The 20,877-nt window shown below is 45.6% G+C and overlaps 1 protein-coding gene across 1 annotated transcript; it reads right to left on the bottom strand.

Annotated features, from left to right (window-relative positions):
* Positions 1-4,025: 4,025 nt before the first annotated feature.
* LOC308270311 (killer cell lectin-like receptor subfamily G member 1) lies at positions 4,026-17,476 on the bottom strand (the record flags this gene model as incomplete). Its single annotated transcript, XM_080706115.1, has 5 exons — positions 4,026-4,137; positions 6,038-6,138; positions 13,095-13,264; positions 15,181-15,285; positions 17,395-17,476. 5 exons carry the CDS (start codon positions 17,474-17,476, stop codon positions 4,026-4,028), a joined length of 570 nt encoding a protein of 189 aa, XP_080562241.1.
* Positions 17,477-20,877: the final 3,401 nt, after the last annotated feature.

The raw sequence follows: 20,877 nt of genomic DNA, 5'->3' as shown, positions 1-20,877 counted from the left end.
TGGATCCCTCCTTGCCAGCCCAGGGTAACTCTCCAGGTAGTGGGTAAACCAGTTTCCATTTTGGTTGCCTGCTCAGTCCTTTCATCCTTTCAGATCCTTAGTTTTCCTTTTCTGATCTCGGTACAGAGGATTGACGGCAAGCTCTCATGCCCATGCACTACACACCTTTTTTCACAGGACAAAATTGCTCTGCCTGAAGCTCAGCAGAGTCTACAAAGGGCTCTGCTACAACGGCCTCATGACAAATTCTCTTGCACAGTTTTGGGGCCCACTAAGCTTCACTTTTCTCAGTATAATTCTCCTTGGTGTTTTTATTTTAGCAGGTCCACTTGTTTACATAGTACAGTGCTCTCCCTCTCCATGGCAGTATTAAACTAAGTATTAAACTCTCTAAAATTTGTTACTGATGCTCCTGACCCAATAGCATGTTTTCATTTGACCAGACTGACCCAAACCCATTCACTGCTAAAAGGGTGGTGTACATCTTTCTCAGGAAAAATACTACAATATATTAATATATCCAGTGACAATCTACCCCACATCTTGAAGGGCTCCAAGGGCCAGTAGTTGCTGGCCTCCTTCCCTTCTGGGCAAGGGCCAGAAGCTGCTGGGTTCCTGCCTTTCCCAGGACCTGCTCTCACAATTTGCTTTTTCTTTTAATAGCTCCTCATCTATTAGAGTCTCCTTGAACACACACCACCAAGCTGTCCAGGGTAACCTCCGACTCCCGTTGCAGCCATACACTCAGCTGCCCACTTCCGGAGGACCCAACCTCTCCTGGCCAAGGGGCCCCCTTACGACACCCCTTGACAGCAGGAAGTAGCTTAAGATTCGATCTCTGCCCATTATCACCAAAAGACCGGGATGGTAAGTTGGGTCCCTCCCACGCGTGATCTCTCAGCGGAACCCCAGAAGCCAGAAGCGGAGATATCGCGAGACTCCAAACATCGCGATGCTGCAGATGTCTCGAGAGAATCGGCATGCCAATAAAACATCGGTGCCTCCGATCCGCCATGTGACTCAGCCGGCCGATCAGGACTAGGCGCAACTCTCCAGACGCGTGGCCCGTCGGTCCCTTCCCCCACGGCCGGCTGACTCTCCAGAGGTGCCGGGTTCAAATAAAGCAGCAGTCTCTGATAACCCGAGTGGTGTTTTGGCCTCCCTCCTAAACCCCCTGACTCTATTTTCAACCTAACACCTGTTTCAAAAGAAAAAAATAAAAATAGAAGAGGGGTATGGTTCAGAGATAATATGACCCTGGTTCAATCCCCATTACCAAATATAAGAAATATAAATGGGCGTGGTGGCGCACCCTTGTAATCCCCGCACCTGGGAGGCTGAGACAGGAGGATCGCACGGGTTCAAAGCCAGCCTCAGCTACTTAGTGAGGCTCTCAGCAACTTAGTGAGACCCTGTTTCCAAATAAAATTTTAAAAAAGGTCTGGGAGTATAGCCCGGAGGTAGAAAGCCTCAGGGTTCCACCCTCAGTACCACTCCCCCCCCCCAAAAAAAAAGAACAAGACAGATTTTTTATCTATTTGATTACTGCCTCTTGTATTTTCAAACAGCACCTTCTCTCCTTATCTATAACCAAACTCTACTACGAAAAAAATAACTTTTTTCTCGTTTCCGATGCCATGGTGCCAAAAATAATTTGGGGCCCCAACCACATAAACTTTTTCTGTAAATTTTCCTTCTGTGCAAAAACTTTATCAGATCAGTAACTATCATGAAATTGATGCACACAGACAGATGCGCGGCATAGAAAAGATACGGTCACACACTGGCTGATTCGACCACAGCTATGCATGCTCAGAAAACACAGACCAGTCGAGTGGAGATGGTTATGTAAGTGTGAAGAGCCGAGAAGTATCACCCTGTCCTCACCCGCTCCGCAAGTGTGCATTCCCACGATCAGCACTAGTGGTGTGTGTGTGTGTGTGTGTGTGTGTGTGTGTGTGTGTGTGTGTGTGGTGCTGGGGATGGAACCCAGGGGCATTTACCTCTGAGCTACACCCCCAGCCCCATTTTTTTTTTTGAAATGGTCTCAGTAGGTTGAGAGTCTCACTACTTGCAGAGGCTGTCCTCGAACCTACAATCCTCCTGTCTCAGCCTCTCAAGTACTGGGGTTCCAGGCATGTGCCACCAAACCTGGCTAGCCCTAGTCTTTAGAACACAGCTTCATCTGTGACCACCGCTGCTGGGATAAAACTATATGATCAAGAACAAGTAACATGCCGGGCGTGGTGGTGCACGCTTGTAATCCCCGCGCTTGGGAGGCGGAGACAGGAGGATTGCACAGGTTCGAAGCCAGCCTCAGATGGCTTAAGAGACCCTGTTTCCAAATAAAAAAATATAAAATAGGTCTGGGAGTGTAGCCCAGAGGTAGAAGGCCCCTGAGTTCCATCCCCAGTACCACCAACAAAAAAAAAAAGAACAAGTAACATGTTACTCACCATCTCACACACACATGCACGCACACACACACACACACTCTCCAGGAACAATATGTCTACACAGTGAAAAATTATTCAATATATGAGCAAAAGCATACATTTGCAGAGACTTCTTTAGGTAAACTGAGAATAAAAGAAAAAAGATTCTGGGCGTGGTGGCGCACGCTTGTAATCCCAGCATTCTGGAGGCTGAGACAGGAGGATCGTGGTTCGCAGACAGCCTCAGCTACTTAGTGAGGCCCTCTGCAACTTAGGGAGACCCTGTTTCAAAGTAAAGAATAAAAATAGGGCAGGGGGTGTGGCTTGGAGGTCAAATGCCCCTGGGTTCCACCTCCAGACCTGCAAAAGAAAAAGAAAAGATATTTTTTCAATGTTATTTCTCTCCTTTGTCTTTATTTGTACTTGACACAATAATAATCCATATTTATGGGGTAGAGTGTGATATTTCAATACAAAGTATAAAGTGTGTAACAAATCAGGGGACTCAACATAGCCATCATCTCAAACATTTAGAAACATGTTTAGAAACATTCAAAGTCTTCTCTCTTTGAGCTATTTTAAAATCCACAGTAAACTACTGTTAACTGTCATAACCCTACTAAGCCACAAAACACTGGAAATTACTCCTCCTGCCTAGCTGTTAACCAAGCCCTCCCCGCCACCGCCTCCATTTCTTGGGGTCTGGCCATCCCTGTTACTCGCTGGACCTCAGCGTTACTTTCACCTTTCACATACTAGTGGGCAGGTGAGGTGTGCGTCCTCCCTATCAGTCTTATTTCCCTAAACATAAGTCCTCCTGGCTCATTCATGTTATTGCCAATGACGGGGATTTTATGCTGTTTTTTTTTACAACTGAATAATTTCCCACTGTGTAGACATAACACATTTTTCTTTCTTTCCTTCCTTCTTTCTCTTATTTTTATTTATTTATATTTGGGGGGGGACTGATGAAGGTTTAACCCCAAGGACATTCTACCTGTGAGCTACACCTCAGCCTTTTTTTTTTTTTTGGTGGTGGTGGTGGTACTGGGGTTCCTGGAAACCCTTCTACCTCCGAGTTACACTCCCAGACCAGCTCCAGCCCAGGGACCAGCTCCAGATTTTCAAAAGTGTGTGACAGATCTACAATTTAGGATGATGCAGGATGATGCAGGACGATGCAGGATGATGCAGGACGATGCAGGACGATGCAGGATGATACAGGACGATGCAGGATGATGCAGGACGATGCAGGACGATGCAGGATGATGCAGGACGATGCAGGACGATGCAGGATGATGCAGGACGATGCAGGATGATGCAGGACGATGCAGGACGATGCAGGATGATGCAGGACGATGCAGGACGATGCAGGATGATGCAGGACGATGCAGGACGATTAGGACGATGCAGGATGATGCAGGACGATGCAGGACGATGCAGGACAGTTCAGGATGATTCAAAATGATTCAGGAAGATTCAGGACAATGCAGGATGATGCAGGACGATGCAGGATGATGCAGGACGATGCAGGACGATGCGGGAAGATTCAGGATGATTCAGGACAATTCTGGACAGAATGACCTTCCATCAAAGTCTGACCTTCTTACACACCCACTGCAAAGGAACTTCACAGCTAGCAGCTTGAAGGCCGTTCCTGTTGAAGGCCCCACACTTCTGCACCCTGCTGTTAGAGAGAATCCTGCTGGAAAGAGAAAAGCCGAAACCATGACAACACATACAGCCCAGAGAGATCAGCACTGAGCAAATTCCACCCACACACACACACTTAGACCCTCGCCCCGCAACTTCCAGAACAGCAGAAGAATAAATAAAAGTTAGCCATTAGCCTCTTTTCATAATGTCATTGACTCTGCCCAGTGTGGCGGCGCATCCCTGGAATCCCAGTACTTGGGAGGCTGAGACAGGAAGATTGCAGGTTCGAGGACAGCTTCAGCAAGTAGTGAGACTCTCATCAATCTAGGGAGACCGTATTTAAAAATAAAAATAAAAGGCCGGGCGTGGTGGTGCACGCTTGTAATCCTCGAGCTTGGGAGGCGGAGACAGGAGGGTTGTGCAGGTTCGAAGCCAGCCATGCTGGCTTAAGAGACCCTGTTTCCAAATTTTAAAAAAGTATAAAATAGGTCTGGGAGTGTAGCCCAGAGTTAGAAGGGTTTCCAGGAACCCCAGTACAAATAAATAAATGAATAAATAAATAAACAAACAAACAAACAGATCCAGGCTGACACAAGCTTGGAATCCCAGCAGTTGAGAGGCTGAGACAGGAGGATTGTGGTTCGAGGACAGCCTCAGCTACTACTTACTGAGGCCCTTTGCAACTCAGTGAGACCCTGTTTCAGAATAACGAATAAAAAATAGGGCTGGAGGCATAGCTCGGAGGTAGAATGCCCCTGGGTTCCATCCCCAGTACCACACACACATACAAAAATATAATAGTAATGTCACTGTCTTTTTTTCTTTTTTTTTTTTTGTGGTACTGAGGGTGGAACCTAGAGGCTTTCTATCTCTGGGCTATATACCCCAGACCTATTTTATATTTTATTTGGAAACAGGGTCTCACTAAGTTGCTGAGAGCCTCACTAAGTAAGTAGCTAAGGCTGGCTTCGAACCTGCGCGATCCTCCCGTCTCAGCCTCCCAAGCGCGGGGATTACAAGCATGCGCCACCATGCCCGGCTCACTGTCTTTTTTTTATACTGACAACTGAACCCAGGGGCACTCTACCTCTGAGCCCTTTTTAATTTAATAATAATAATATTTTTTTTTTTTTTTTTTTTTTTTGGTGGTACTGGGGGTGGAACCCAGGGGCTTTCTACCTCCGGGCTATACTCCTAGACCTATTTTTTATATTTTATTTGGAAACAGGGTCTCACTAAGTTGCTGAGAGCCTCACTAAGTAGCTGAGGCTGGCTTCGAACCTGTGCGATCCTCCTGTCTCAGCCTCCCAAGCACGGGGATTACAAGCGTGCGCCACCACGCCAGGCTTTATTTTTTATTTTGAAACAGGGTCTCAAGCCAGACGTGGTGGCGGACACTTATAATCCTAGAACTTGGGAAGCTGAGAAAGGAGAATCGCACAGGTTTGAAACCAGCCTCAGCAACTTAGTGAGACCCTGTTTCCAAATAAAAAATATAAAGTCAATCCGGGAATGTAGCCTGGAGGTAGAAGGCCCCTGGGTTCCATCCCCAGTACCAAAACAGACAAAGAAAGAAAGAAAAAAGAAAAAAAGGGAGGGAGGGAGGGAAGGAGGAAGGAAGGAAGGAAGGAAGGAAGGAAGGAAGGAAGGAAGGAAGGAAAGGAAAAAAAGAAACAGGGCCTCACTAAGTTACCCAGGGCCTCACTCAATTGCTGAGGCTGGCCTTGAACCTGCGATCCTCCTGTCTTAGCCTCCCAAGCACTGGGTAGCAGCTGTGCGCCCCACACCCGGTGTCTTCTCTTTCTCTCTCTCTTTTTTTTTTCTCTGTTCATTCCCTTGGTCCTTCCCTATTTTCCTCTCCTTTCCGCCCACTACCCTTCATCCCAACCCCCAAACCATGTATTTTATTTTCCTTTCCTCTTTTTTTGTTTTTTGTAGTCCTTTACCTTGATGAGTTGAGGGCTGTCCCATCTTCCCACCTCCAGCCGGAATTGCTTCTCAGACCAACCCAGTGGAAGTTCTGACTGATGAAGTCTTTAAGCAGACTCTAAAAGGAGAGAGCGATAATCTGGGCGTGGTGGTGCACGCTCGAAATCCGAGCACTTGGGAGGCTGAGACAGGAGGATCGCAGGTTTGCGGCCAGCCTCAGCTGCTACTTAGTGAGGCCCTCTGCAACTCAGTGAGCCCCTGTTTCAAAATAGACTAAAAAACAGGGTTAGGGGTGTAGCTCGAAGGTAGAATGCCCCTGAGTTCCATCCTTGGTACTGCAAAAATAAATAAGTAAATAAATAAATAAATAACTGAGAAAGCCAGGCGTGGCGGCGCATGCTTGTAATCCCAGCATTCGGGAGGCTGAGACCTGAGGATCGTGGTTCGTGGACAGCCTCAGCTACTTAGGCCCTTTGCAGCTCAGTGAGACCCTGTTTCAAAATAAAGAATCAAAAATAGGGCTGGAAGTGTAGCTCGTAGGTAGAATGCCCCTGGGTTTCATCTCCAGTACTGAAATAATTAATTAATTAATTAATTAATTGAAAGGAGAGAGGGAAGATGATAAGGAAAGGTGGGAAATATCAGCACGCCAAAGACCCGGTGTCACAGCTAAGCCGTTGTTTCTTACACCGGCCGCTGAATGCTTTCGTCCCCCCAAACTCACTCACCGGGGGCAGCATCTGCAGGGGGGAGCCTTTGGGAGGTAAAGAGGTTCACAGGAGGTCGGGAGCGCAGAGCCCCGTGGTGGGATCCACGTCCTTGACATCAGAAGAGACCACAGCTCTGTTTCCACTCAATGCAGACAGAGCCGGAAGGCAGGCTTAGCCAGGAGCCATGGTACGAGCCTGTGATCCCAGTGCTTGGGAGGCTGAGGCAGGAGGAGCTCAGGTTCCAGGACAGCCTCAGCACGTTAGCAAGGCAACCTAGTGAGACCCTGTTTCCAAATAAAAAGGGTTGGAGGTGTGTGGCTCAGAGTTAGAATGCCACTCAATATAAAGAAGAGAAGCAGGAGGAGGAGGAGGAGGAGAGGGAGGAGGAGGAGGAGAGTCTTCTATAAGCTAGAAGAGGCCCTTCTCAGGAACCAAGTCTGTGTGTGTGTGTGTGCGTGCGTGTGTGTGTGTGTGTACGTGTGTGTGTGTGTGTGTGTTACAAGGGATTGAACTCAAGGGCATTCTACCTTCAAGCTACATCCTATCCCTATTTTATTTTTATTTTGTAACAGGCTCTCTCTACATTGATGAAAGTCTCGCTACTTACCGAGTCTGTCCTCGAACCTGTGATCCTCCTGTCTCAGCCTCCCAAGTACTAGCATTACAACCAAATCTACTAGCCCTTGATCTTGGCCTTCCCATCCCCAGAACGATGAAAGAGAAATGCCTTCTGTGTAGGCCTCTCACTCACATAGTCTGTGGTCTCTTAGCCCGAGCTGAGACAAGAACCCGCTGGAAATCTGTTGACTGTGAAGAGGGGGCGCTTTTTAGAACTGACCTTTATGTCTCCGGTGACAACTAGATAATGTTAGACCTCCACCTCCCGTGGCAAGTCCCTCCTTGATCAGATGGAACACATGATAGGTTTTCAAAAGAAAGAAGCCCAACAGCCCTACCAGCAGGCATCTGTCTTGTTCCCACTCAATACCGGAATTGTGCCCAGCTTGGTGGCGCACGCTTGTATTCCCAGTACTTGGGAGGCTGTGATAGGAGGATCACAGGTTCACAGCCAGTCTCAGCTACTTAGTGAGAAGTTGTTTCAAAATAAAGAATAAAAGATTAAAAAATATTGAGGGAGGGGCCAAGATGTCAGCGTCCGCTGTTGCCACATTGACCACGATAATAGTTGGTAGCGGCCAAATAGGACGTGTATTCCTCTGAGAAACCCCAGACATCAGATTTTGGTGTAATATCTGATTGGGACAACATATACATTTATAGCCATGACTACCTATCTAAAATATAAGAGAGAAGAGACGGACCAAGATGGCAGAGACGGCAGTGGCGGCAGCGGCCAGTATTCGAGAGAGCTAGATAAATCCAATCCAACCCGCCTTGAACTGTTGGAGAAATCTCCCCCAAAAAGACTGCTCCTGCCCCACATGCTCAGGAATTCTGGACAATATACTATGTAAGAAAAATGCTCGGGAGGAGCACCAAGATGGCGGCGGGAGGCAGTGGCCAGTATTGGGGAGAGTCAGGTAAATTCATTCTAATCCACCCTGAACTTTTGAGGAAATCTCCCCCAAAGTAGACTGCACCTAACCCACATGCTGAGGAACTCTGGACAACATACTATGTAAGAAAAATGTTTGGGGCACGACAGATAGAGCCCCGCATAGTCGGGTCGGCCGGCGCCACTTGTCCCGGGAGCCAAGGGCGCTCCTGGCCTCCGAGCTCCTCTGCACAGCGCTGAAGCTGGGTGCATGGGGAGCAGCAGAACCCGCTCTCCGTGGTGAAGCTGTGGGCCTCTGCTCTTGGCAGGGAGATAAAACCCATTGCTACTAAGTACTTGGGTCCCCAACTCCTGCAAAAGACACATACTGTTTTCTTTTATTAAAAATATTGAAGAGGGAGGAAGATGGCAGCGGCTACAGTTGCAGTTGCAGCAGTGACCACAGCCACAGCGGTGATGGTTAGCAGTGGCCGAATAGGACATGTATCCCCCTGAGAAACCCTGGACAACAGAATTTGATTTAATAGCTGATTGGGACAACACACAGAAACATTTCCAGTCATGACTTCCTATCTGAAATGTAGGAGAGAGAGTGGAAAATGGCGGAATTAGAGGCAAGACGGCAGCGCGGCACCCGCCACTGCAAGAAAAGTGATTTTTGGAGGGATATCCCAGAAGAGATCAGAAAGCAGACTGCTCCTGCCACCCATGCACAGGAATACTTAACAACAACATACTCTAGGAGAGACCAAGAAGGCGGCGGCCAGTATTCAGGAGAGGCAGACAGATCCAACCAAATCTACCTTGAAAGTTTGAAGAAATCTCTTCAAAAGTAGCCTGTTCCTGCCCCATATGCTCAGGAACTCTGAACAACATACTATGTAAGGAAAAGTTTTCCGGAGATGGACCAAGATGGCGGTAGCGGCAGCGGCCAGTATTCAGGAGAAGCAGACAGATCCAATCCAATCCACCTTGAATTTTTGAAACTATCTTCCCAAAAGTAAACTTCAGGAATTCTGGACAACACACTATGTAAGAAAAATGTCCAGGGCAAGTCAGAGAGAGCCCCGCCTGTATTGCTGAGCCAATTTGCTGCGCCGGGTGTCCCGGGAGACCTCAGCTCATGGCTGCTGCGGTCCTCTGCGCTGCACTGGGGGCCAGGGTGTGCTTGGAGCAGCAGATCCTGCACTCCATGGTAAAGCTGTGAGCCTCCACTTTCAGTGGGGAGATAAAATCCATTGCTGCTAGGAAATTGGGCTCCCAGCTTCTGCAAATGACATGTACTCTTTTCTCCTACTAATATATATATATATATATGGAACCTCTCTGTAAATGTCATGCCCACAGTGACAGGAACCAGAGCCTGCTGGGCAGCGAGGCCGGGTCTGGAGCCAGCGAGGCCAGGCCTGGAGCCTGCCGCAAGGCGAGGCCAGGTCTGGAGCTGGTGAGGCCCGGCCCAGAGCCTGTTGCACGGCAAGCCTGGAACTGGGGCCTGCTCCACAGCAAAGGGCCAGTGGGTTTCTTCAACTGTGTGGCCAGGAAGCAATAGAAGCTGCCGCTGCCTCACCTAATCTCTCAGCAGATTTCCAGATCCAAGTGACCTCTATTTAAAAAAAAAAAAATTGGTTGTGTGTGGATCATCCTGTCAAAGTTACTCACCTTCTGGCTTTCAGGTTTTCAGTAAGTGAGACTAAGTGTGGAGAAATAGAAGCTTAATACATTAGTGGGACTGCAAGCTGGTGCAACCACTTTGGAGAACAGTATAGAAGATCCTCAGAAGAAGAAAAACGAACTTACTATATGATCCAGCAATACCAGCTCTGGGTATCTACCAAAAAAAATGAAAACCAAAATACCAAGCTAATGCATGAGCAACCATGTTCATAGCTGCACAGTTCACCATTGCCAAACTGTGGAACCAGCCAAGATGTCCTTCAACAGATGAGTGGATTTCAAAACTATGGGATAGCTGGGCGTGGTGGCACATGCTTGTAATCCCCGCGCTTGGAAGACGGAGACAGGAGGATCCCGCAGGTTCTAAGCCAGCCGCGCTGGCTTAAGAGACTCTGTTTCCAAATTAAAAGTATAAAATAGGTCTGAGAGTGTAGCCCGGAGATAGAAGGGCTTCCAGGAACCCCAGTACCACCAAAAAAAAAAAAAAAAAAACTATGAGATATGTACACAATGGAATTTTGCCCAGCCATAAGGGAGAAGAAAATTGTGACATTTACAGTGAAATGTCACAAAAAAATAAGAAATCAGATGCTTTTCTTAATGTGCAAAATATTAGGGAGAAATGGGTAAGAGGAGGAACTCTAGAAGAAGGGACCCTACAGAGGAGCAATGAAGGTGACATCTGAGGGGATAAGAGGGAGGATAAGGGAAGCTCTTTAAAGCACATGATGTACTTAACCATATCAAAGTCAATCAGGAAGCCAAGCATGGGTAGGAGGGAGGGGGAGGGAAGGGTTAGAGACTGGGTAAGGGCTGATGGGGTGATGTGTGCAGGCATACCTCGACGGTTTTTATCCCATTGAGATGTATGACTACAATGCACCAATAAAAATGTATTAATAAATAAATAAAATAAAGAATAAAAAATAGGGAATAAAAATAGGGAATAAAAATAGGGAATAAAGAATAAAAATAAAGAATAAAAATAAAATAAATAAAAATAAGAAATAAAATAAAAATAAGAATAAAAATAAAGAATAAAAATAAAGAATAAAAATAGGGAATAAAGAATAAAAAATAGGGCTGGTGGTGTAGCTCAAAGGTAGAATGCCATTGAGTTCCATCCTCCTCAATACTGCAAAAAATAAAAATAAAAAAATAAAAGGAGCCAAGTGTGGTGGTGCACGCTTATAATCCCAGTACCTGGGAAGCTGAGAAAAGGGGAGTACTGGTTCATGGTCAGCCTCAGCAAAGCAGTGAGACGCTCATCGACCTAGCAAGACCCTGTTTCAAAATAAAAATAAAACAGGGCTGGGGGTATAACTTGGAAGTAGAATACCCCCTGGGTTCCACCTCCAGTACCACAAAAGAAAAGAAAAGAAAGGAAAAGAAAGAAAATGTATCCAATTATGCAATTTAACTCTGTTCTGTTTACTCAGCGCTGGACACAAAATCCAAGAGGCATAAAGAGAGACAAGCCGGGCATGGCAGGCATGCCTGTAATCCCAGCATTTGGGAGGCTGAGACTGGAGGATGGCAGGTTGCCAGCCACTTTCAACTTAATGAGACTGGATTTCAAAACAAAATAAAAAGGGTAGGGGTGTAGTTTGGAGATAGAATGTACCTGGGTTTAATCCTCAGTACCAAAAATAAAAATAAAAAAAGAGCCAGACATGATAGCACATACTTCTCATTCCAGTACTTGGGAGGCTGAGACAGGAGGATCACAGGTTCACGATCAGCCTCAACTATTTAGTGAGGCCCTCTACAAATTGATGAGACCCTGTTTTGGAATTAGAATGCCCATGGGTTCAGGCCGGGCGTGGTGGCGCACGCTTGTAATCCCCGCGCTTGTGAGGCTGAAACAGGATTACTCAGGTTTGAAGCCAGCAGCGCTGGCTTAGGAGACCCTGTTTCCAAAAATAAAAAAGTATAAAATAGGTCTGGGATAGCCCAGAGGCAGAAGGGCTTCCAGTAACGCCAGTACCACCAAAAAAAAAAAAAAAAAAAAAAAAAAAAGAATGCCCATGGGTTCAATTTCCAGTAATGATAGAAAGAAAGAAAGAAAGAAAGAAAGAGAGAGAGAGAGAGAGAGAGAGAGAGAGAGAGAGAGAGAAGGGAGGGTGGGAGGGAGGAGAAAAAGGGAAAGGGAGGGGAGGGAGGAAGGAAGAAAGGAGGGAGAGGGAAAACGAAGCCTAGAGTGGTGGCACACACCTGTAATCCCAGTACTTGGTAGGTTGAGACAGGAGGATGGCAGGCTCGAGGACAGCTCAGCAAATAGTGAGACTCTCATTAACCTAGCAAGCAAGACCCTGCTTCAAAATAAAAATAAAGTAGGGCTGGGGGTGTAGCTCAGAGGTAAAGTGTCCCTGGGTTCAATCCCCAGTACCGGAGAAGGAAGAAGAGGAGGAAGAGGAAGAGGAGGAGGAGGACAACAACAAAGAGACAAAGAGACGACCTTAGTAAGACCTTATTTAAAATAATAATAATAATAATAATAAGCTGGGCGTGGTGGCGCACACTTGTAATCCCAGCGCTTGGGAGGCTGACACAGGAGGATCACACAGGTTCAAAGCCAGCCTCAGCTACTTAGTGAGGCTCTCAGCAACTTAGTGAGACCCTGTTTCCAAATAAAGTATTAAAAAATAGGTCTGGGAGTATAGCCCAGAGGTGGAAAAGCCCCTGAGTTCCACCCCCAGTACCACAAAAAAAAAAAAAAAAACGGAGCCCAGTGTGGTAGCACGCACTTGTAATCCCAGCATTTGAGAGTTTGAGACAGGAAGATCGCGGTTCAACGACAGCCTCTGCTACTTAGTGAGGCCCTTTGCAATTCATTGAGACCCTGTTTCAAAATAAAGAATAAAAACTAAGCTGGGCATGGTGGCACATGCTTGTAATCCCAGCATTTGGGAGGCTGAGACCAGAGGATGGCGATTCGCAGACAGCCTCAGCTACTTAGTGAGTGGGGCCCTTTGCAACTCAATGAGACCCTGTTTCAAAATAAAGAATAAAGAATAGGGCGGAAGGTGTCGCTCAGAGGTAGAATGTCCCTGGCTTCCATCCCCAGTACCGCAAAAAAGAAAAGAAAAAAGAAAAAAAAAGAGGATGCAGGGTACATTAGAACAGCATCATCAGAACAAACAAGCCCTCCATTACCTACATCTCTGTATTTACCATTTCTTGGTTGTCTGTAAACATAAGGAGATGTGATTGTTTGTCTAAGCAGAATTCCAGGCTAGAATTCCAGTCCTTTGTCTCCACTGAAAAGTAGTAACAGTGGTTGGCATGTCTCATCCAGAAGTCGGGGCAGCTGGGACAGTGGGTACATGAGGAGTAGCTGGACCCTAGAAAAGAGGAAGGCCTGGATGACTTCTGTATGGACCAATAGTCTCCGAAAACAAAAGGGAGAGAAAGGAGAATAGAGGCCAGGCATGGTGGTGCACACTTGGCAATCCCAGCATTCAGGAGGCTGAGTCAGGAGGATTGCAGGTTCGCAGCCAGCCTCAGCTACTTAGGAGGCCCCTTGCAACTTAGTGAGACCCGTTTCAAAATAAAGAATAAAAAACATGGTTGGGGGCCGGGCGTGGTGGTGCACGCTTGTAATCCCCGCGCTTGGGAAGCTGAGACAGGAGGATCGCGCAGGTTCGAAGCCAGCCTCAGCTACTCAGTGAGGCTTCCAGCAACTTAGTGAGACCCTGTTTCCAAATAAAATATAAAAAAGGTCTGGGAGTATAGGCCGGAGGTAGAAAGCCTCTGGGTTCCACCCCCAGTACCACAAAAAAAAAAAAAAAAAAATGGCTGGGAATCTGGGCATGGTGGCACATGCTTGAATCCCAGCACTCGGGAGGCTGAGACAGGAGAATCGCAGTTCACGGACAGCCTCAACTACTTAATGAGGCCCTCTGCAATTTAATAAAACCCTGTTTCAAAATAAAGAATAAAAAAATAGGGCAGGGGGTGTAGATCGGAGGTAGAATGCCCCTGGGTTACATCCCCAGACCCACACACAAAAAAAAGTAATATTCAGAGCTGGGCATGGTGTCACATACATGTAATCCCAGTATTTGGGAGGCTAAAACAAGAGGATCACAAGTTTGAAGCCAACCTCAGCAATGAAGTAAGGCTCTCAGCAACTTAACCATGCCCTGTTTCCAAATGAAAAATAAAATCGGGAGCCGGGCGTGGTGCCGCACGCTTGTAATCCCAGAATTCGGGAGGCTGAGACAGGAGGATCAGAGTTCGTGGCCAGCCTCAGCTACTTAGTGAGGCCTTCTGCAACTTAGTGAGACCCTGTTTCAAATAAAGAATTTTTAAAAAGAGGGCAGGGTGTGTAGCTCGGAGGTAGAATGCCTCTGGGTTCCATTCTCAGACCCACCAAAAACATAAGATAAAATAAAATAAAATAAAATCAGGCTGGGGTGTAGCTCAGAGGTAGAATGTTCCTTGGTTCAATCCCTAGCACCACAAAAAGGCAATATTCAAAAAAATTATAAATAGGCTATGATCAGAACTATTCCCAGCCTTGTTTTGGAAGATAGAAAAATAAAGATGGGGGCCGGGCGCGGTGGCGCACGCTTGTAATCCCCGCGCCTGGGAGGCTGAGACAGGAGGATCGCACGGGTTCGAAGCCAGCCTCAGCTGCTTAGTGAGGCTTCCAGCAACTTAGTGAGACCCTGTTTCCAAATAAAATATAAAAAAGGTCTGGGAGTATAGCCCGGAGGTAGAAAGCCTCTGGGTTCCACCCCCAGTACCACCAAAAAAAAAAAAAAAAAAAGAAAGAAAAGAAAAATAAAGATGGGAGCTATTTTAAGAAAACTTGGGGGCAATTTTGTTAAAAAAAAAAAAACAAATATCCAAGTAAATGCATATAATAAAAATGAAGAGAGGCCGGGTATGGTGTCACACACTTGTAGTCCCAGTACTTGGGAGTCTAAGACAGGAGGATCACAGTTCGCGGACAGCCTCAGCTACTCAGTGAGGCCCTGTTTCAAAATAAAGAATAAAAAATAGGGCAGGGGGTGTAGCTCAGAGGTAGAATGCCCCTGGGTTCCATCCCTAATACCTCAAAAATAATAATAATAAATCAATTAATTAAATAAATAAAAATGAGGAGAGACTCCACCCAGGAAATAATTATGATAATTTATTTTATTGATTGGAATTCCTTTTAATTTTTCAAATGTCCTGCTGCCTCATATTGTTTTGATAATATCAAATGGAAGGAAGTGGAAGACTGGTTTGGGTTTCTGTCAGCACTCACCCTGGCACAGAATCCACTGGTACAGCAGCAGAGTCATGAGAACTGCGGTCAGCAGCCCCAAAGCCGTTGCCACAAGACAAGCCAGGGAAGGTCTGGAGGAAGAGGCTGCAAAACAGAATCCAAAACCCTGACTGAAAGGAAAGAAGGTGTCAGGAAAGCACACCTGCCATCCTGATGCAAGTCAGCCTCGTGGGGACTGAGAGCCCAGCCAGACACAGACGCGCACGTGTGTGTGTGTGTGTGTGTGTGTGTGTGTGTGTGTGTGTGTGTAACAGAGGATTGAGCCCAGGGATGCTCTGCCTTTCGGCTAGATCCTCAGCTCTATTTTTTAATGTATTTTTATTGGTGCATTGTAGTCAAACATCACAATAGAATACAAGACTTGTGAGGATATACAAGCACACATCGTCCAATCAGCCTTTATCCAGTCCCCATCCCACTCCCTCCCCCTCCCTTGATCCCATGCTTTAGCGCTTAATATTGATATATTTATTAACGTACATCATGTGCTTTAAAGAGATTCCATCTTCCCCCATCCCATCCCCTCTGATTGGTCACCATAATTGTTCCTCCATAGGCCCCCTTCCTCCATTAGATTCCTTCCTATTACCCATTTCTTCCTAGTTTTGCGAATTAGGGAGAGCATCTGATTTTTTTTTCTGTGATATATACTTTTTTAATTTTGAGCCAGAATCTCCCTAAATTGCCAAGGCTGACCTTGAACCCGTGACCTTCCTGTCTCAGCCTCCCAAGTATTACTGGAGTTACAAATGAGCTGATAATCCTAGTATTTTGGGAGGCTGAGACAGGAGGATCACAATTTAGTGAGACCCTGTTTCAAAATAAAAATAAAATAGGACTGGGGGTATACCTCAGAGGTAGACTATTTCTGGGTTTAGTCATCAGTATTAAATAAATAAATAAATAAATAAATAGTCTAAAGTAACCACCAGCCGGGCTCAGTGGCTCACACTTGTAATCCCAATACTTGGGAGGCTGAGACAGGAAGATCACAGGTTCACAGCCAGCCTCAGCTACTCTGTGTGTGTGTGTGTGTGTGTGTGTGTGTGTGTGTGTGTGTGTGTGTTACTGGGGATGGAATACAGAGACCATTTACCTCCGGGCTACATCTCCAGACTTATTTTATATTTTATTTGGAAACAGGGTCTTACTAAGTTGTTGAGAGCCTCACTAAGCTGCAGAGACTGACTTCAAACCTGCGACCCTCCTGCCTTGGCCTCTCAAGTATGGGGATTATAAGCATGCGCCACCACACCTGGCTTAGCCTCAGCTACTTAATGAGGCACACTGCAACCTAGTAAGACCCTGTTTCAAAATCAAAATAATAAAAAATCGGCGTTACAAATAAAAAAAATTGCCGGGCGTAGCGCACGCTTGTAATCCCAGCATTCGGGAGTCTGAGACCGGAGGATCGCGATTTGCGGACAGCCTCAGCTACTTAGTGAGGCCCTCTGCAACTCAGTGAGACCCGGTTTCAAAATAAAGAATAAAAAAATAGGGCAGGGGGTATAGCTCGGAGGTCGAATACCCCTGGGTTCCATCCCCAGGCCCGCAAAAATAATAAATAAATAAATAAATAAATAAATAAATAAATAGAATAAGCCAGGAATGGTGGTGCACACCTGTAATCCTCTGCGCTTGGGAGGCTAAGACAGGAGCTACTTAGTGAGGCTCTCAGCAACTTAGTGAGACCCTTTTTTATTTTCCAAATAAAGCATAAAATAGGTCTGAGAGTATGGCCCAGAGGTAGAAAGCCCCTGGGTTCCACCTCCAATACCACAAAATAAATAAATAAATAAATAAAATAAAGAATAAAGAATAGGGCTGGGGGTGTAGCTCGGAGGTAGAATGCCCCAGAGTTCCATCACCAGTATTGCAAAAATAAATAAGAAGTAAATACATAATAGAAAGGGTTGCTGGTGTAGTGTAACCTCCTCTGATAGAATATGCCTCTGGGTTCAATTTCCAGGACCAAAAATGAAAAGAAAAGAATACACAGAAAACTCTAAGATCCCACTTTGTAGATACACCAAGTTTCTCTATTCCAACTCAGAACACCAAACTGAACTCAGAGGTCTACACAGTGGCGGGATCGGTCCCGTGGAGTACACAGATTATCCTCAGCGCCTCTGCATCCCGCTGCAAACTCCTGCTTCCCCTCCGGCCGCAGCCCGCACTCCTGGGTCAACCCACCTGTGCGCTGTGGTCTGGGGTCGCTCTGGGCCTGGGCCGCGGGAGGCAGCTCCAGCACCGCGTAGATGGCACTGTCTGGCATCCTTGCTTGTCCCTCCCACCTCTGGAGAAAGTAACTGTGAGAAAACCTACCAGCCCGGGAGGAAATCGCCCCAAGCTCTAAGCTGGTAGCAGGAAATGTGACCAAAAGAAAGAAAAGAAAAAAAAAAAAAAAAAAAAAAACCAGAAGCAATTTTTTCAGGAAATGATTCAATTTCTGGGGCTGCCTATAGAAATTAATACTTTAAATTATTTTCAAAAATGTCTCTCTTTTGGGCTCTACCGCCTCCTTAGATGTTCTCCATCTTGCCTAATTCTATGGAGCCCGGAGAAAGGGCTCGCAAGTCCAGCAATTTTTATGAGAGCGGTTCCTAGCATTTATCTCGGATTTTTTTTTCTCTCTCTCTGTTGTTTCCTTTTGAGAAATAGAGATAGACCCAATGGGATGGATTTTACCACTTCATGGGCCTTTTGGGGAGTGAGAAATGATATAGAAATGGACTGTGACCACATATGATGTTTTCTTTTTCTTTTTTTGGTACTAGGGATCACACACACAAAAAAAATTCCAAGCCTCAGCAATATAGTGAGGCTCGTGACAACCCAGTGAGACCCTATTTCCAGATAAGAAATAAAGTTGGGAGGGGGGGTGTAGCTTAGAGGCAGAATGCCCCTGGTTCAATCCCCAGTACCAAAAGAGAGAGAGGAGAAAGAGAAAGAGAGAGAGAGAGAGAGAGAGAGAGAGAGAGAGAGAGAGAGAGAATGAGAATGAATGATGTTATCTATGAACTTGTCTCACATTAGCTCTGTTAGGTCAGGGTACACGCCCTTCACACCTAATCTCTTATTTATTTTATTTATTTATTTTTACGGTACAGCGGGTGGAACCAAGGAGCATTCTACCTCCCAGCTTCACCCCCAGCCCTATTTTTTATTCTTTATTTTTGAAACAGGGTCTCACTAAGTTGCATAGGGCCTCACTAAGTAGTTGAGACTGGCTGGGAACCTGCGATCCTCTGTCTCAGCGTCCCAAGTACTGGAATTACAAGCATGAGCCACCACACCCAGCTTATATTTATCTTTTAAGAACCCCAATTTAAAAGCCAGGCGTGGGGACTTCCGGGAAGATGGCGACCGAGAAAAGCGGGGCTTAAGAGTCCCGCTAACAACCAATCTCCATTACCACAAAAAGAGCGCCTTTCATAGCCAGAAAACACCATCACCAGAAAAACAAAAAAACCACCAGGCTCCAGAGAGAAAGCGGACTGAGAACAGAGCTCAGGGCCACAGAGGAGACACACGCGCCCGAGGACGCGGCAGCAGCGCCATACTGCCGGCGGCAGCAGTGAACTCAGCGGACGGCTACAGCAAGCGGAGGTGAGCCGATGCGGAACAGCCAGGCGGGATCTTTCGGCGCAGACAGCATTTAAAGCTCCCAGTGGCTGAGCTCAGCACACGCTGCAGGGATTCAGAGTGGAAATCAAAACCAGAGAAGAAAAAATACGCCAGCCTCATGGCCAAGGGCGTGGCAGAGGCGCCATATTGCCACCGGCGGCAGCAGCAGCAGTGAATTCACCGAGTCCAGTACAGCTACATCTACGTACTCAAGAACAGTGAGTCAAATTGCGGGCCACAGAGGAGAAATCCCAGTATTGTGCCTCCTGGGACTTGACCCAGTGAGGGAGTGGTGGTGGCAGAGATATCACACCATAGGAGAGCGTGCAACCTGGCACCCCCCATAGTTTAAAGCAGCCTCTATCGACTCCCTGGGTCGGAGACTCTGTGATACAACCCAGTAAAGGAGTAGTAGGGTCTGAGATAATACAGACTCGAGATCCAGAGCACCTTAAGTGAAGCCATAGTGACCCAAGGGAAGAACCCAGAGAAGGCACAAACCTCCGAAATCATGGGAAGGAGGAATAATACTGGAGCAATTAATGCCCACAACCCCACAACATCAGAACCTGATAAAACAGAAAATCAGAGATTTCTAGAAGATCAAATCAGGAAAATAACTGTAGAAATAATAGAGGTGCTTCGAAAAGAACTCAGAGAGAGCCAAAAAGAGATAAAGGATGCAATTAATGAAGTAAAGGCCTCAATTCAAAGCACAAACAACCGATTAGACCACATGGAGAACAGAATCTCGCTCTTAGAAGATGAGCAATCCAAAAATGAATGCATAGTTTCTAATCTAGAAAAAGATATCCAACAGCAGGAATCTGACATTGAAGAAATATGGGCCCATCTTAAGAGAGCTAACCTAAGAATAATTGGAATAGAGGAGGGAAAAGAAAGTGATACCAAAGGGATCAACAATCTCTTCAAGGAAGTAATAGCAGAAAATTTTCCAAATATAGAGCAAGAGGTTGATACACAGATCCAGGAAACTTATAGAACTCCCTTTAGACAGGATCCGAGAAGAGGATCCCCACGCCATATAATTGTCAAAATGACCAATGAGGAAGCCAAGCAGAGAATCTTAAAGGCAACAAAAACAAAGGGCCAAGTGACATTCAGAGGCAAACCAATTAGAATCACTCCAGACTTCCCAAACCAAGTCATGAGAGCCAGAAGGGCTTGGAGTAACATATTCCAAACTCTGAAAGAAAACAACTTCCAGCCAAAAATTTCCTATCCAGCAAAACTTTCTATCAAATTAGATGGAGAAATAAGAAGCTTCCATGACAAACAGAAACTGAAGGAATTTATGTCTTCAAAACCAGCGCTAGAGAAAATACTCAAAGAGATTAACTACAAAGAAGAAATAGGTAACACTCACCAGAACCAGAGAAACAAGAGTTTCCATCCAACAGACAACTAAGATTGGTTATCTGTGGAGATTCATTATTTATGTTAGTCTTTTACCTATCTCTAAATTGTATTGTTTGCCTTTATTGTTGTTAATTTTTAGGATTTCTAGTTGGAATATTAATATACCTTCAGATATAGCATTTGGAAATATTTTATCCAATTCTATTAGTAACTTTTAACTCTGTTTACATTGTCTTTGGATATACAATATTTTCTTTTATTTTTTAGGGAGTTTGTATATTCTTCTGTTGCCTGTGCCACTGAAATCATATCCAAGAAATCACTGCCAATTTCAATGTTGTGAGGTTTTATGACCCAGATTTTCTCCTAAAAGTTTATAGTCTTAAGATTTATATTTGTATGTGGGATTAGGTAAGGGTCCAATTTTATTCTTTTCCATGTAATTATTATTTTTCAACAATATTTATTTAAAAGATTATTATTTCCACCACCAAATCTTCGTGGAAACCTTGTCAAAAATAACTTGACAATATAGGGAAGAAGTTAGCTCTAGGCTTGTATTTAACTCCAATGGTCTATATATCTGCCTTTAGAACAGTACTACACTGTTTCAATTATTGTAGCTTTATATGGTTTGAAATCAGAAAATATACATCTTCTAGCTTTGTT

Source organism: Muscardinus avellanarius, assembly GCF_963383645.1.
Source record: "Muscardinus avellanarius genome assembly, chromosome: 11".
Lineage (NCBI taxonomy): Eukaryota > Metazoa > Chordata > Mammalia > Rodentia > Gliridae > Muscardinus > Muscardinus avellanarius.
The sequence above is the reverse complement of the archived record's forward strand: the minus strand, read 5'-3'. Positions and strand labels throughout refer to the sequence as shown.